Raw genomic sequence first — 17,775 nt, forward strand, 5'->3', positions numbered from 1 at the left:
AAAAAAGTCGGCAGCTTTTTCTTGAAGTTCATAGGCTTATTTTTCACATTTCTACATTTTTTTCTTCATAATTGAGGAACTTGTGACTATTTTTGTCCTCCAGGGCAAAAGTATAGCCTCTTTTGCAATTCTGCTTTTTTTGCAAATCATAAAGCAGCTTATAAATCAAAACAGAAAGAAAGAAAAAAAGTCAGAATTGTGACAAAGTCATAATTACCTTTTATTACTATCAATATTAGGTGGCAAAAACAGGCGTCCACATTCCTCAGTGCTAAAATCATGGACCTGATGCTGTTAGTACGGTTTAGAAAAGCTGTAAACAAACGATACATGAATGCGAATAAAAATAGTAGCTTAAACCAAGCCAACAGACAACCGAATAAATGGCACGCCTAGATCATTTCAACACAACAATGCATAAGATATTAAAAACACTATATCCGTGAGTAATACTAAGGGGAGATCGAGAACTTAAAGTCCAGTGAAAGCATCGAGACCCGACTGAGGCAGTAGGATTTCTCTGCTTTAAGTTAGTATTGGAGAAATTTAAAAAAACGCGGTAAATCGGTCAACCCTGTCACAGCAAAGACTATGTACAACAGGAGGACTGCAGTCCATCGGCAGGGAAATCCTCCCATTCACATGGCTCAGTTACACAAGTTTTAGTTTATTTTTTTTTAAATATTCACGTACTACGTCTAATTCCTAAACTAATATCCCATAGGCTGGACTGGTCACCTCATTGAGACGAACTCAATTAAAGCATCGCACAAAAACACAGGATTTTTTTTTTTCCCAGTTGGAGATACATGACAGAATTTCACCGAAACGTTGACACAGTTTATATGGGTTCACTTTCTGTTACTACAGGGACCATTTCAGAGCACTGGTTATGTGTACTGACGTGAGCTGGAAACTGAGGCTATGAACATGCACACGATGACTTTACATTGCAGATTTTTTTGGGTGGGGGGGTTGCATACACAGAACAGGAAGAGTTTCTCAAGTCAAGGATGAAGGAAAAGTGCCAGAACAAGCATCCTTTCATACATGATTCTTCCTGCTGCTGCTTTAAATTAGCCCTCGGCAGACCTTGTGTGGAAACTGGGTCAGATCTATCATCAGAATGGTGTGTGGTGCGTGAGCTTGTGTGTTTTTTACCTGATGTGATTTGTTTTTTGTGTGTTTTTCAGGGGATTTGCTCTGCGTTGAATGCTTTAAATGTCTCTTGGTGCGCTCCGCTCGACCTGTGCAAAAGGGGACTGGTATAGCTGGACTACACTGAATGTATAGTTTAGGACTGACAGTCTGAGAGACTATAAGAAAGCACTGGGGTTTGCTCTCGGGTCCTTTTGGTTCCTGTAGCGCATGGCCAGCCAAACTCCTAAGATCTGAGAGAAAAAAAGAAAAAGAAATTTAGTTGTGCCATACAATAGCTGTAATGAGTGAAATGTCATGCAAATTCATGTTGTTTTCCTTGTGTTCTTTTAGGCAAACTAACACAGTACACTACCTGACAAAAATCTTGTCACATATCCAAGTTTTAGGAACGACAAATAATAACTTGACTTCTAGTTAATCATTTGGTATCAGAAGTGGCTTATCTGAAAGGCAAAGGCCTCTAGATTATGCTTATTTTAGCAAAATAAAATATGATCATGCCTTGATTTTTAATTATTTGTCTTGGACAGTAAGGTCTGACTTTGCTTAGACGAAAGTCTTGTCACTGAACAGAAATAATGTACAGTATAGAATATAAAGTCATGGTGCAGTGGAAAAAGAATTAATATTGTGTATGACTCCCATGAACTAAGAGGACTCCTTACCCCAGACATGCTCAATAATGTTAATTTCTGGTGACTGGGCTGGCCAATCCTGGAGCACCTTGACCTTCTTTGCACAAATGTCTTGATACCTCAGGCTGTTGATGTTGCCATCCACTCTGCAAATCTCTCGCATGCCTCTATACTGAATGTATCCCCAAAACCATGATTTTCCTTCACCAAACCTGACTGATTTCTGTGAGAATCTTGGGTCCATGCTGGTTCCAGTAGGTCTTCTGCAGTATTTGTGATGCAGTTCAACAGATGATTTATTGGAAAAATTTACCTTCTGCCACTTCTCCAAATGATCAACTAGAGGTCAAGTTATTATTTGTTGCTCTTACAACTGGGATCAATGACAAGACTTTAATCAGGTAGTGTAGTAGTGCGCAGATGAAAGTGATCGCCGATGCAAACATATATTGCCAACTAAAACTATTACAAATCAGTTTTATTAACAGTACGGATAGAAACGATACAACACTTTAGAATAATGGCCCATTACTTAATGCATTTACTAACATTAACTAAAAATGAATAATCTTGTAAGGCATTAATAAACATAGTTCAACGCTTACTAACGCATTGTTAATCCAAAGTTGTGCCTGTTAACATTAGTTAATGCACATAAACTAACATTATTTAACTTAAATAACATGAACTAATGTTAACAAAGATGAATTAATACTGTAATAATGTATTACTAATTGTTTGTTCATGTTAGTAAATACATTCACTAATGGACTATTATTTTAAAGTGTCACCTTCTTAACTAACCACTTAAACCAAGTGAAATAATTAATCAAAATGTCAAAAGCACATAAATTCCTTAAAACTCAGAAGTTAATTCTAATTTCATAATAGTAATTTATGCAATCATAGTTCATAGACTACATATACATATATGTACCCAATAATTCTTAACATAATTATTTTAATAATAATATTATTACCAGTTAAGTAGTGTAGACCTCTTATAAATAAATAAACAGTAAAGTATGAATGTTAGTCTATCTACTTCACCAGAACTTTGAATCTGTTCAACCATTTAGATATTAAATAATATTAAAAAACTGTGATTTACAATATATTCTTAAGAAAAGATTTCCCTAAAGTCCTACTGCTAAATTAACAGGTTGCTTTTTATTTACTAACAATTATAGCAATGCTTTATTGCGCTTATGCTACAAAATGAGCTTTACATCAAATTGATACTTTGCACGCATTTCACCTTCCTAATGGTGAAGTGTACTTTTTGTAGGATGTCACATACATTATTAGAACTTATTTATGCCCAATAACAATTTTTTGTTTCAATAATCATCACCTTTAAACAAAGTAGAGACCTGTTGCCCTTCTGTTTGTTTGCATCCAGATTCCAGACAACTTGTGACAACTAACCTCTGTAAAGCTGAAAAACAGACCAACTCCTCCCAGGATCTTCAGAGCTTCTGATGAATGCTGGAGCATCTTTAGACCGCAGGTGACGCAGGCTGTTTTTTGTGTACACGGCTGCGGAAAATGAAAGCATATCTCATTTCTCATATTTGATTAACTCAACATCCATCATTCACACACCAGCTCACCATCAAACAGAGCAAAATAAAATGTATATGGATATTTTACTTGCCTGTAAATTTCTGCTAGTCTAAAAGGTAATAGTGTTGTAATAATCGCTTTCCTATTTAAAATCTTGATTTATTCTCAGGAGCCACAGATATTAATCTTAGTCTTCATGTACAGTTGAAGTCAGAATTATTAGCACCCCTGAATTATTAGCTCCCTTGTTTATTCTTTTCCACATTTCTGTTTAACGGAGAGAAGATTTTTTTTCAACACATTTTTAAACATAATAGTTTGAATAACTCATTTCTAATAACTGATTTATTTTATCTTTGCCATGATGACAGTAAATAATATTTGACTAGATATTTTTCAAGACACTTCTATACAGCTTAAAGTGACATTTAAAGGCTTAACTAGGTTAATTAGGTTAACTAGGCAGGTTTGGGTAATTAGGCAAGTTATTGTATAACGATGGTTTGTTCTGTAGACTATGGGAAAAAATATATCTTAAAGGGGCTAATAATTTTGACCTTAAAATGTTTTTTAAAAAATTAAAAACTCCTTTCATTCCAGCCGAAATAAAATAAATAAGACTTTCTCCAGAAGAGAAAATATTATCAGACATACTGTGAAAATTTCCTTGCTCTGTTAAACATCATTTGGGAAATATTTAAAAAAAGGAAAAATTCAAAGGGGGGCTAATAATTCTGACTTCAACTGTATATGTGTTTTTCACTCTCAAAGTGAAGGAAGCTGTTGGCCTGCATTTTTATGACTCACCAAGAATCATAGTTTCATTTAAAAAAAATTAAACGTTCTAATGAAGAAAATAAAATAGTCCAATGTTGACAAAATATACAGCAAGTTTTCATTTCTGGGTGAATTATCCCTGTAATGAAACACTCCACTTTTTTGAAAATAGGCTCCTCTTACAACCCCCCCTAGAGGTTAACACTTCAGGTTTACCATTTTAAATCCATTCAGCCGATCTCTGGGTCATTTATGAGCACTTTTAGCTTAGCTTAGCATAGATAATTGAATCGGATTAGATCATCACAGTCAATTTTTTTTTAAAAGACTTAGATAATTTTCTTATTTAAAGATTAACTCTTTTGTAGTTACATACCAAGACAGACAGAAAATGAAAATTTGCTATTTTCTATGCCGATATGGTTAGAACCTATTCTCATCTTCTGGCGTATGGGTTGCTAGCAATCACGTGGTTCTGGTGAGGCAAAAAAACTGAATGGGAGACAGAGGAAAACCCGTATTTTTGCGATTTTTACCTTACTTCAAAGGAGATATCAATAGATAATGTCCACATATGTTGGGCACGATCCTTATATTATGAAGCATTTCTTTTTTGTTTGTTTAATTAACTAACCATGAACAAACTTTCACCGCTGGTGTGTATCTCTATGTTAACGTTCCGACTGTCTATTCCGCCAAAACACGAGTAAAGTCTTAGATTATTGCAAAACAAGACAGAGATTTCATTGCGGGAATTACATGGCAGGGTAAGTTATTCATGTTCTTCTGGATTTTGTATACGTGTGGTGGTGTTTGTATCTTATTTTTATTTAACACATTAACATATAATAGACATAGGCCTGTATATAATCAAACTAATTATTGCGTTCAAAAAAAGTTTGTACACATGGACGTATTAAAAAAATTCTACCGTTTTCCAGCCAGTTTCTTTAACTTTCCCCCCTTTATGAGCAAAGAACTCTTTTAGAACTCTATAAAAGCTGTTCGTCATTTCTCATTTTAGCCAATTTAATCAATTATAAACAACACAAAACTTAAACATTTTGATGTTCTGATAGCGATTCCTACGTAGAAGTATCATTTCCTGCCCTCCATCTAAATTTCATGCGTCAATGATGACATCATGTGAAAAACTTTTAAATAGCGAAACTTTGCTGCCATTGCATGGCTATTGCATGGCCTGAAAATAACCCCCAGCTAGGTAACACTGCTGCATAATATTATTGCGCCAGCTGAGTCAAGCTTTAAATAGGATTTAGGGGGAAAAAGCCATTTTTATTTTGAGTGAGATGCTAATGGTCTAATCCAATTCAATGATTTACGCTAAGCTAAAAGTGCTCCAGCCAATCCCAGAGATCAGCTGAATGAATTCTTAAGTGGTAAAACTAAACTGTTTAACTCTAGTGGACCTGTAAGAGAAGCCCGTTTCGGAAAAAAAAAGTGGAGTTTCCTTTAAGTACTTGTTCAGAATATTACGTGAAATGGAACAGATCAAATTTTAGTGGCTCATGCTCATCGTGTCCCCCCCTTTGCTCCCAAATTTTGCTACCCTGTCCACTAACATGCCAAAAAGCTACAATAAAAGAAAAGAGGAACACAAGATTTTCTTACAGATGTACAGAGGTGTAGATCGGACATAAAGTCTGCCTGGAGGTTGGTGCTGTTGAAAAGGCCACAGCAGTCCAGCTTTTTCTCAAGGCTTATTCTTGTGTCATTACTCATTATTCTCCAGGATGATTCCAGCAGCTTCTCCTGTTTTGGCAATGAGATATGAGAGAGAATTAATCTTTAAAAAAAAATAAAAAATCTACAACAACAGCTGTGTTCAAAAGTTAACAAGTCCTACCTGCTGACCCTGATTCATGGCCAGACAAGAACAGGAAACTCCAAACTGGAAGAGGAAGACTATGAAGAGAATGACCATGTACTGTGAAGAAGCATTTGTGGTCAAGGATTTACAAAGCTCAGAAGGGAAAACTGTAAAAATAACATCAGAACACCATTATATGGTAATCAAACTGTAAGAAGACTGAACTGTAAAACCTGGGAAGTTCAGACTCCTCAAAACTTAGGACGGCACGATATTGGGAAAAACTGGCATTGCAATATTTTGTTTGTCTTATATATTGCGATATGAATATAATTCCACGAGATGGCTTATAACTATATTTAGAAAGAATCAATCATTTTAGATTGATTGGGATCGTTCATTTACATAAAATATAAAATGCTAATTAAATTAATCATGTTGAGGTACAGAAATTCAATAATCATGTTAAATAACCGTATAGTCTTAATTTTATAAATAATTAAATACAATTAATCTTTGTTAAAGCTTCAAACTATATAATCTCTTGGTTTAAATTTGCTTGAAATCTTAACAGGTGTTACAAACACATTCAAATGTAAATCATTCACTCTTTTGTAAAGCTGATATGGAATGATAATTATTCTGAAAAGGGCTATACAAGTAATGTAGAATTGAATTGAAATTTAGGAACAAACTTTGGGATGATCCCACTAGTCATATGTTCTGCACACTGGAGATCCTGTGACTATTGCAGATTCGCACATTGCGACATCAGTGCTGAAACAATACATTGTGCAGCCCTATTCAAAACATTTAAAAGTAAAATAAAGCCACTTTTACACAATGTGATATGGTTCCATTCACCTTGATTTGCCTTTCCACTGCAGATTAGTACTGGTTAAAGTGGGTGGGATTATGCAAATACAGTAGAATACACAAGATGTGTCACTCAGGTAGTTTTGAATGGGGAAAAGTGTAAAAGTATATATGGTGAATGAAGCCCCGCCTGCTAATACAGGAGCCAATCATCGATCGCTATAGACAGACGTTTCTCCAGGGAGAAGCTCAGACCAGACGTGTGCTTTTACGACAGGTTTTGTGGTCAACAAACACACTGGAAACTCAGTGAATACTTGTTTTACAGACATAAGAAATATATCCACATAAAGCTTGATCATCAATACTTTTAAATGAACCACAAACACTTAAAAACAAAAGTTTTTTGGTTTTGTAATCTGCATGAAACAAACTCGAGGTACAGTCCGTCCTGTCAAACGCACATCACATGAAAGCAACTACTCAAACGCCGGCAAACTTGTAAACAAAGCCGGTCATTTCTGGAGAAGATTCACTAGGGATGTCAAAATTAATTGTTTCTTCGGTGCGGTGCAAATAGGGATAGGGACAACTCAATATCGGTTCAGTAATAGATCATAACCGGTTATTACTTACAGACGTCATTTATCTGATATGCGCGACGTTGTGGTAGAATACTATGGTGAGGGAGAAAAGGGCGAGTTAATAAACACTCCTACTACTTAAAAAGCAGATAATTGTGCACGATTCACTGCTTGTGAGTTTGCTGGACAGTCTTTCACTGACACTGAAGAAGGTACTGCTCGAGCCGCTATTTCACTACTATGGAGAAATGCTGTAAATCTCCATCTCTACCTCTCTCTCACTTTGGACATTTGACCCACTGGCATGTTTGTGAGGTAACTTTTTCTCTCCTCTCGGCTGTTAAAGCGATACTTATAGATCCAAACACGAGCGTGCCTGTGGTGCGAGTTTTCTCCATTGGGTCTATTATGGATTACCTGCAATAACCGCGTACTATGCACATATAGACTGTAACCATTGTTCTTCCCGCGTCACTCATCGGTGAACAGCGCTTTCATTTTTAAAGCCAATCACAGCCCGTTCTATTGAGCGGGTCAAGACAATGACAATCATAGGGGTACAAGAACTCGCTTAACAGTGCTGAAAAAGCAAGTTCATTAGCTATAAATATGCTGATGTTGTCTTCTGTGGATGCATTGGAGTTTTGTTTGATACATTCAAAAAGAGTGTTTTCTTTAAATGGGTAACAATTAAAGGTACAGTTCATATATCTTACAGCTTGTATTAAAGGACAAAATTGCATTACAAATAATATATAAACATTTATAGATTTTAATACAGCTTTTTTGTTGTGTTGCGAAAAAAAAAGAAGTAATTTTGTATGGAAAGCATCGTCAATGCACCGTGATGCACAGAGATATCGAATTGAACAGAATTGATGGCATGATAATCGTAACCGAACCATGAACCATGAGACCAGCGTAGGTTCACACCCCTAAGATTCACCATCAAGACCAAGACGTGAATTACATCTGAAGACCAGCGCGATCTGACAAAGCATTATCCAGAGGATGATAATGTGTAACACTGCCATAAATTAGGTTGGTGCCGTGATCTCATTCCTTTCGAGTCCGCATGTGCGATTTTGTGTGATTCGAATGTTTAAAAACGAAACTTATGAGACGTTTGTTGTTTAATTTTATTGGTAATTCCAAATATGTAATGTAATCGTAAGCTTGCCAAACAGTTTTGGAGAATTTAATGTTTCCCCATTGAGACAGAATGCCCGAGCAGTACGGTTTATTTCAGGTTGTCCTATCCAGTTGCTGCTGCTGACTATTTAAAATATAGTGTTTTTGATGAGTTGCATCACAAATATAATGACGCTGGTAGTGATGATTCTCTCTGACCAATCGCTGATCAGCAGAGTGTATTTTGTGTTTTGGTAACGGTACGGCTCACTTATAACCTCAAAGTGGTACAAAAAAAAGTACCAGGTGTTAGGTATAAAAATTAGTGGAAAAGTGGAAACCAATGAACAATTTAATTGAAATGTCAAACAAACTAATTTGAGTTGACAAGATTTTTCTATTAAGTACACAGAAGTTTCATTAATATTTCATTCCACTAATTACACTGTTCAGTTTTACAATATAATGGCTGCTAAAGGATACAAAGAAAAGCATGACTTGGTGATGGTGGACAGCTCCTATGAGTCCCACAATGGCGATCAGTTGCAGAAAGAAGCCTACGGCAATCACGCCGCCGATGATGTGGATGCTGGAGACGATCCCAAAGCCTTTGCCCCATGCTGCTACAACAATCAACAGGAGACCCACAAGCTAAGGAAGAAACAAGAGGCCAATAAGAAACATGTCACGACAGAACAAAACAAGACATTGATTGAAATAACACTATACTATCCATACAATACATATTTTACTTCCAAAATGTGACACTTTAAAAGTTAAAAGTGATAAATATTGAGGACATTTTTAGAAGATCTAACGAGCTGATTAAAAATGATAGCAATAAATAATAAATGTAAAAAATAATGCATTTAAGTCAAACACAATAAAACTCAACAAACATGGTAGACTGGCAAAATATTTAAAACAAAATACTCTAAATTTACTTTTCAGTTTTGTTTGTTTGTTCAGTTATAAAAACTAAATATAAACTAAACCAGAGATGCCCGTGGGCAAACGTTGGCCCATGATAACCTTTGATTTTGCCCAACATCCCATCTGAGAAGAGTATGAGAATGATGCTGGATTTTGGGCTGAGTGCCTTTAACAATCGTAATCGTAATTTCTAATGTAACGTAACCTTTTTTTGTTTTGTTTTATTTTATTGCTGAACTACAAAAAAAAGCAAACTGAAATTAAATGTTTCAATTTAATGTTGTAAACGAGTCTGATTTTTTAAAATATAAATAGTCACTTGATTGGATAGAGGACAATGCAGAAGACATCGGTGAGCAAATCAAGGCAAAAACTAGTGTAAATCCATTCTGTGATTTATGGTAATGTTTTTGCTTTTTACTGTGATAAGTTCATTATAAAATAAAAATATACAGTTGAAGTCAGAATTATTAGCCCCCCTGTTTATTTTTTTTCCCAATTTCTGTTTAACAGAGAGCAGATTATTTCAACACATTTCTGAACATAATAGTTTTAATAACTCATTTCTAATAACTTTATTTAATAAAATAAATTTATTTCATCTTTGCCATGATGACAGTAAATAATATTTTACTAGATATTTTAGATATCAAGACACTTCTATACAGCTTAAAATGACATTTAAAGGCTTAATTAGGTTAACTAGGCAAGTTAGGGGAATTAGGCAAGTTATTGTATAACGATGGTTTGTTCTGTAGACTATAAAAAGAAAAAAAATTAGCTTAAAGGGGCTAATAATTTTGACCTTAAAATAGATTTTAAAAAATTTAAAACTGCTTTTATTCTAGCCGAAATAAAACAAATAATAATTTCTCCAGGAGAAAAAATATTATCAGACATACTGTGAAAATTTCTTTGCTCTGTTAAACAATTTTCTGACTTCAATTGTACTTGTTTTGTGTATAAAAGAAAAAAATTCAATAAAATTCATTCAAACTGCTTTTTTCATTTTATTATTATTCTTGAAACTATATTAAATCTATTTTACAATAAATCCATACAATGACTTAAATATAATAATAATTTAATAATAAATACAATAATAATAATAATTAAATAAATTATATAAATACATACTAAAATAAAAAAATCCCACAAAATCAAAGCAGAAAATAAGAAAATAAGAAATATACAGTGGTAAAATATTTTATTATTATTATTATTATTATTTATTTGTGATTAGCAGCAGCTGCCAACCATATCATGTTACCCTCTCAACCAATCAACACTAACTGGGTGTGGTCTCCATATGACAGGTAGTTAAAGTGAAAAAAAAGAACAAACATTAATAAAGACAAAGTACATGTAAGCTCTGTAATAAAACATGCTCTAAATACCATTTCAAGTTGACTTTAAGTGACGTCTCTACAATCATTAAAACTACAAGGACTGCATACGCCTCAAGAAGACTACTTTATATTACATTTAAATTCATCAAAACTACAGTGACAGAGACCTCAAGCACAAATCACATGCTTTTACACTTCTAAAATGCTAATTACTACATATCTATAAGCTAAACTGTGACTAGGCTCTATCTACAGTTAAAGGGCTTGCCTGAAATCTACACAACCCAAAGCAAAGGGCAGAAGAATAAAATCGTGGGTCCAGAGAGCAATATAAACCTTACCGAAGAGCATTACTGTCAACTGCTGACAATGTGCGCACAGTCCCTCCTTAAACGCCAGCATGAGGGACATAATTATGATGTTATAGAGAACATTGTGAACCAAAAGCAAAACAAACACACCACAAACTGTGCAGTCAGAGTGGTAGTGGACCAGACTCTTTCATGGAAAATAATTTAGCAATGCACCCATTCGGAATTTTTTTACAGATACCAATAACTCTCTACAACTGGAGGTTGATAGCCAATATATTAAATAGCCTAGCCGATAAATATAAATAGTTCAAATATTTATGTATGATTGCGAAAAACAAAATCTATCGCCGACATCACGATGCCGAACCAGCATCACGATCCTTCGCCCCGCCCCTTCGCAGCAGCAACCCACTTGTGAAAAATACACACTTAGGCCCCATTTACACTAACACGTCTTAGTATTAAAATGGCATTTTAGAACGAAAACGACCCATGTCCACACTGGTTTTTCATCAAGCATTTCTGAAAAGTCACCTTACACACTATACTGTTGAAAACGCACATCACGTGACCACACACACACACACTGTATGCGCGTGTCTGAGCTCCAGCAGTCAGCGGGTGCTTTGAGCACAAAACCCCAGAGAGCAGCACACGTCGGACAGTTTATCAAGGATGTACCGCTGGATCGTGTCTCACTATAGTTGTTAAACATGATGTTTAACTAATCTTGTCTCTATCTAACGACTCTTCGGTTTTTTGAATCTATCAGGTAATGTGTCACAGTGTCAGTGCACTGCTTCAATCTTTTGCTTTCACGCTTGTACTTAGTAATTTTAGCAAAAAACTCAAATACTGTTGCTTGGTTCCTGTTGGTTGTGCACCTTTTTTACCAACCAAGTTTGTCGATGCCCATATAACGACAGATCACTCTGCCTATTCATGCCAGAGTCCCGTAGAAAAAGTGATTGGCAGGTGGTAATTTGTGTGTAACTTATCTTTGTTTATTTATGATTTGGTTATGGGTAAAACAAAGACCATGCAGGTCAGGTAGTTGAAACGGTAGGCTACAAATAATCAATTTGCCATAATTTAATAATGATGCCATGGTCGATCGCGATGTTTCACATTAGACATTGTACCAAACTGGTCAACATCACCCAACCGTATATTTGGTAAAATGTATTTTTTTAATTTAGATATAAAATACATATGTATATGGTACAAATTAGGGCTGCACGATATTGAAAAATCTGAAATTGCGATATTATGTTTTTCAGCGATAAATATTGCAATATATATATACAAATTCACCAGACAATACGATATACGAGTATACAATTTCACCAGATGACTTGAAAACTGCTATTTAAAAAAAATGTATTAATTTAGATTGAGTGGAATGATTCCGTAGGGAAGTGAATCATTCATAAAAAATATTATTTTTTTATTTAAAGCAAAGATAAAAGTGAAATAAACAGTGTTAAACGGTTTTCAGAGCAGTCAAATAGTATTCAGGTTTAAGATTTGCATAATAAACTGCAAAATAACACTGCAAATGTCTTTACTATTTAAATAATTCAATAAAATTAGTTTTTATAAAAGTTACAAATTTCTTGTGCCTGAATACTTTGAATGCTCTCAGGCCTTAAAAACCCATGCAAATGAAAAACCTTTACTCCATTATAGTTAAACTCTCCAATAACTACACAATTCTGTCCGTTTCTCTTGATCAAATCAAAACTCAACAATTTAGATCCTGCGATGTGATTATTGCAGATGTCCACATTGTGATATCAATGCTAAAACGATATTGTCAGCTCTAATACAAATTATAGTTGTTTAAATATCTATGCAAAAAAATTGTTTTGTATAGCTTTGTTTTTTATGTTTGTGTTTATCATAGAGCTGAACGATTCTTGCTAAAATGAGAATCCAGATTTTTTTTTTTGCATAAAATCAAGATCACGGTTTTCTCACAATTATGTAGATGTAAAATGGTTAAAATGCTAAATTTTGTATTGACTTTGAATAGTGGACTTGAATAGACTATAAATTCGTCCTGGTCGTTAATGCACAGTAAAGTGAATTAAGAATCACTATGTTTGAGACACATGCTTGCTATTTTCATTGACAACATTATTAGACATTTTTCCCCACTGGTAAAATGAGACATTGGTCATTATCAGATATCCTCTTGCATTGTATTCAATATTACAGGCTAGAGTAGCTATACTGACACTGTTAAACATTTATTTTCATGCACAACACTTCGATATGAAAGAAAAAAAAAAAAAAAAAGTCAAATGCTTGCCGTAATCATAACTTTTAAATGCGATATGATCATTTAAATGATGTGGGTGGTTTTGGTTTCACTTTCACTGCCAAATGCGGTTCATGTCAAGGTTGTCGAAAAAAAACGACGGCCTTTATGCTTCACCCAGACTTAGAAAAATAATTGGCTAAATCATAGAGATGCTGAATTAAGATTGTGTGTGTGTGTGAGTGTGGGGGGGCAAATCGAGATCACAATCTTTTTTCGATTAATCGTGCAGCCCTAATGTCTCATATATAGACTTCTTATATATAATATATAAATAGGAATATATTACACACATTTATTTTATCTAATTTTGGATGCGATTAATCTTTGCCCAGCACTAATAAAAACATATTACATATACCATATCTCAATGATACAGAATAAATAAATAAATAAATAAATAAATAAATAAATAAATAAATAAATAAATAAATAAATAAATAAATAAATATTACAAAACAACATTAAAAACACTTGATATTTTTCAGTTAAATTTGTGATAAATAACTTAATAATAAATTCTTCCTGGTGATACATTTTTAAAAACATCCCCAAACCAAAAGGCAAAAACACACAATGAACAACTGTTTTCAGGTGACTTAAGATCAAAAAACTATGAACACATCTATGAATTTTATCAATTAAGTACACATTTCTATGGCCGACTTTGTTTTACATAAACAAAATATATTGCCAAAAAAAAGATAAATGCATAAATAAAGCAACTAAGACACAGAAAATATCAATCAGAACTAAAATATCAATAAAATAATAATAAAAAGTGGCAGACGGCAAGCATATGAAGGCTAACACAGATCTTTAACCACTAGACTAATCCACCCAAAGATATTTAGCTCTTCTCATTTACAAAGCTGAGTGCAAAGTCTTTATTTTTGGCTGAGCGTGACTGTGACACAGTGAACTTAACCCAGAATTGTCATCATCGCATGTGTGAGTCAGATGTGTTATGGAAGTATGATCAGTGACTCAGTACTGTATGTATTATGTTACAAGGATTATTCACATAAAACCGACAGTTTGCTTTTTAATTTAGTCACCCTTGGGTCATCAGAGATAAATTACTTTTTTTACTTTAGTGAAACATTCAATAAGGTTTTTTTAGCTGAAACTGTTGCCCTTGATGATTTATAAATTTAAAGTCAATGGCTACTCTTTGAGAGTAAAAAAAAAATCTAAGTCAAAAAGAAATTAAATCGGTATCACTTTATTTTGATGGTCCCTTTAATGCATTTTTACATTGCTTCTACATGCCACCTAATTCTCATTAGATTAGAAGTAACTGTTATATTGGGGTTAGGCTTAGTTTAAGTTGACTTGCAAAGTTTCTTAGTCAGTTTAGGGCTGGGCGATTTGGTCTAAAATCAAAATCTCGATTAATTAAGCATTTTAACTCAATTACGATTAATGGACGATTATTTATTTATTTTATTTGCCCTCATAGTTCACTGACAAGTTTTGTACAGAAAATATGCTCACATATTAAGTGAGAGATTTTTGAATATTTGTTTTGAGGTTTTATTTTTTATTTTAAGATAATTGAAAGGAACACACACTATCTTCTATTTATGATTGTTTATCGAACATCAACGTAGAACAACTAAAATTAAAACACACTCTGTCACACTTTTTTTCTTATAAAAAAACTGAAAATAATTAACTTGCACTTTTGGGAACAAAATAAATGATCTCCAATATTTGTCATATTGAAAGTAGAAAATAAGCAGCATCTCTTCAAAATATAATTTTTTCTTGAATCTTCTGTAAAAAAAATATTTTAATGTAAATAATAATTTTAATGTATTAGAAAATATGCTGTCTCAAGGCATCTCCCGCGCAGCTTCCAATCATCACCAATGTAGTGCAAAGTAATACCAAAGTAATACCAAAGCAAAAGCAAAATACTAAGCAGAGTGGGGTCACATGATTCCACAGACGGTAAGGAAAGTAATCAGAAATGTTTTAAATTGGATCGATTATAGGTTCTGAATGTCGATTAAGATTATTTTTCAATTAATCGCCCAGCCCTAGGTCAGTTAAATGTCTGTTGAAGGAGCAGTATCACCAGATGTTAAGCAGACAGTCTACTAATACTCAAATGAGAATTAATTGGCATGTAATTGCAATGCAACTTATAGTCAACAAAATGTGCAATAGCGACCCTCAAAATAAAGTCTTACCATTAAATCCATGACACACTGAGGTCTTATAAAGCAAAAAGCGTATAAAAGGTCTTTTATACAGATATGTAGAACGTGAACATTGTTTACAATATTATTTCCTTTAATCCGCAACTTTGGAAATCTCATGATTCCATGGGTATTCATTTTTATATAGCCTGTATGTTTTTCTTTACTTTCAAAGTGTAAACAGCTGTTGAATTGAATTGAATAAACTACCATGGACAAGTTTTAACAACAACAAAAAAGTTATGAAGAAATAATGCACATAAATATTGGATAGAAAAACTGTGTGCGAATTAATAACTTTATAAAATGGTTTTGTTTGGTTTAGCATGTAAAATAACCTTTTAAATTGGCATATACTGCTGAAGTCAGAATTATTAAACCCCCTTCATATATATATATATATTTTTTTTTTCCCCAAATTATGTTCAGAGCAAGGAAATTTTCTACAGTATGTCTGACAGCATTTTTTCTTCTGGAGAAAGTCTTATTTGTTTCATTTCGGCTAGAATAAAAGCAGTTTTTTTTTAATAATTTTAAGGTCAAAATTATTAGCCCCTTTAAGCTATATATTTTTTTTCGATAGTCTACAGAACAAACCATCATTATACAATAACTTGCCTAATTACCCTAACCTGCCTAGTTAACCTAATAACCTAGTTAAGCCCTTAAATGTCACTTTAAGCTGTATAGAAGTGTCTTGAAAAATATCTTGTCAAATATTATTTACTGTCATCATGGCAAAGATAAAATAAATCAGTTATTAGAAATGAGTAATTAAAACTATTATGTTTAGAAATGTGTTGAAAAATCTCTCCGTTAAACAGAAATTAAGGAAGAAATTAAACAGGGGCAGGGCTAATAATTCTGACTTCAACTGTACAAGCAAGACAATGCTAGACCAAAGTCTTACAGGACAATAGCATCTCATGGAATTGTCACAAATACATAAGTATCTATACAATATGTAAATATGCTTTTATCCTTCATGAAAACAAGTCAATAATAGCAGATTACACAAACACATGGGTGGTTATGCAACATTGAATGGCGAAACATCTCTCAAGAAATTCGCTAGCAGACAAACTCCGAAAATAACGATAAATTTTAACATCTCAAAACTACTTTAAACGAATTATTCAGTAGAAGAAAACAAGGATGTTTGTTTACGTTATCTAGAAACGTTGTAACCTATAAAGAGAGCAGCTAGCTGATTCATCTACTGATAAAACAAAGACTTCACCTACCACCTCACAAAAGAGACCTTTGAACATGGTTCAAGTAAAATGTCAACAACATGCCTTAAATTCAGTACAACATCGCTAGATAAAGTGAAGTAAATGTAGTATTTATTTAGGATTAGCTGTTGCTAACAGGCTAGCCGGGCTAACGTTAGCTTAACTATTCATGCAATGTTATATGTGACTCACCATATAAACAACATTTAGCGAACAGAGGGCGTTTTTCGAGCACGTAAATCCTCCGCAAACCATGTTGAATCTTTAGGCATTTACCGGTGAGATGAAACGATGTGCCACTGATGTTGTTTTCGCTGCTGTGAGTACGTTCCTGTTCTCTTGTGTGGTAGAACACATCCGATTCATGAACGATCCGTTCATTTGAGTCGAATCTAGTTGATGATTCAATTGAACCGACTCACAAAACGGTCTTATCTAAATAATTTCTAGCTTTGCGGTCTTATTTTCAAAACAAATTACATTTTGTATTTCGATTATTAATGTAATAAAACAAATGAAAATAATACAAAATAACAATAAACACTCGTGTATAAAAACGCAAATAACATATATGTGACCAAAGTCTTTTTTTGTGGATTTTTATTGGGTTTTAACAGTACAATCATATTAATAATAACCATAACATTGGATGACATCAATTACAATAATAAACAAAAAAATAAAGAAATGTGAATACAAAAAACAAACAATACTACTAATAAAATAATAATTTAAAAAAGAGGGTACAGAGGCAAAATTATCAAATTAAATAATTTTTACAAAGTCCTTATAAAATCTCACAGTTTTTACACTTTTTTACTATATAAACATTTGTAGTAAAATGTAGGCATTAAAACAGTTTAAATCACAAAGAAAATTCAGCAAATTAGAAGATTTTGTGAATATAATATTT

General features: G+C 33.4%; 1 protein-coding gene across 1 annotated transcript; it reads right to left on the minus strand.

Moving 5' to 3' along the window:
- Window positions 1-207: 207 nt before the first annotated feature.
- Window positions 208-17,223, minus strand: tspan31 (tetraspanin 31). The gene is made up of 6 exons (XM_056449440.1): window positions 17,055-17,223; window positions 8,985-9,152; window positions 6,007-6,087; window positions 5,772-5,912; window positions 3,225-3,335; window positions 208-1,391 (listed from the first exon to the last, which is right to left on the minus strand). Exons 1-6 carry the CDS (start codon window positions 17,115-17,117, stop codon window positions 1,317-1,319), a joined length of 639 nt encoding a protein of 212 aa, XP_056305415.1. The 5' UTR covers window positions 17,118-17,223; the 3' UTR covers window positions 208-1,316.
- Between the last annotated feature and the right edge of the window lie 552 nt (window positions 17,224-17,775).

The sequence above is a fragment of the Danio aesculapii genome, chromosome 23 (genome assembly GCF_903798145.1).
Source record: "Danio aesculapii chromosome 23, fDanAes4.1, whole genome shotgun sequence".
In the NCBI taxonomy this organism is placed as follows: domain Eukaryota; kingdom Metazoa; phylum Chordata; class Actinopteri; order Cypriniformes; family Danionidae; genus Danio; species Danio aesculapii.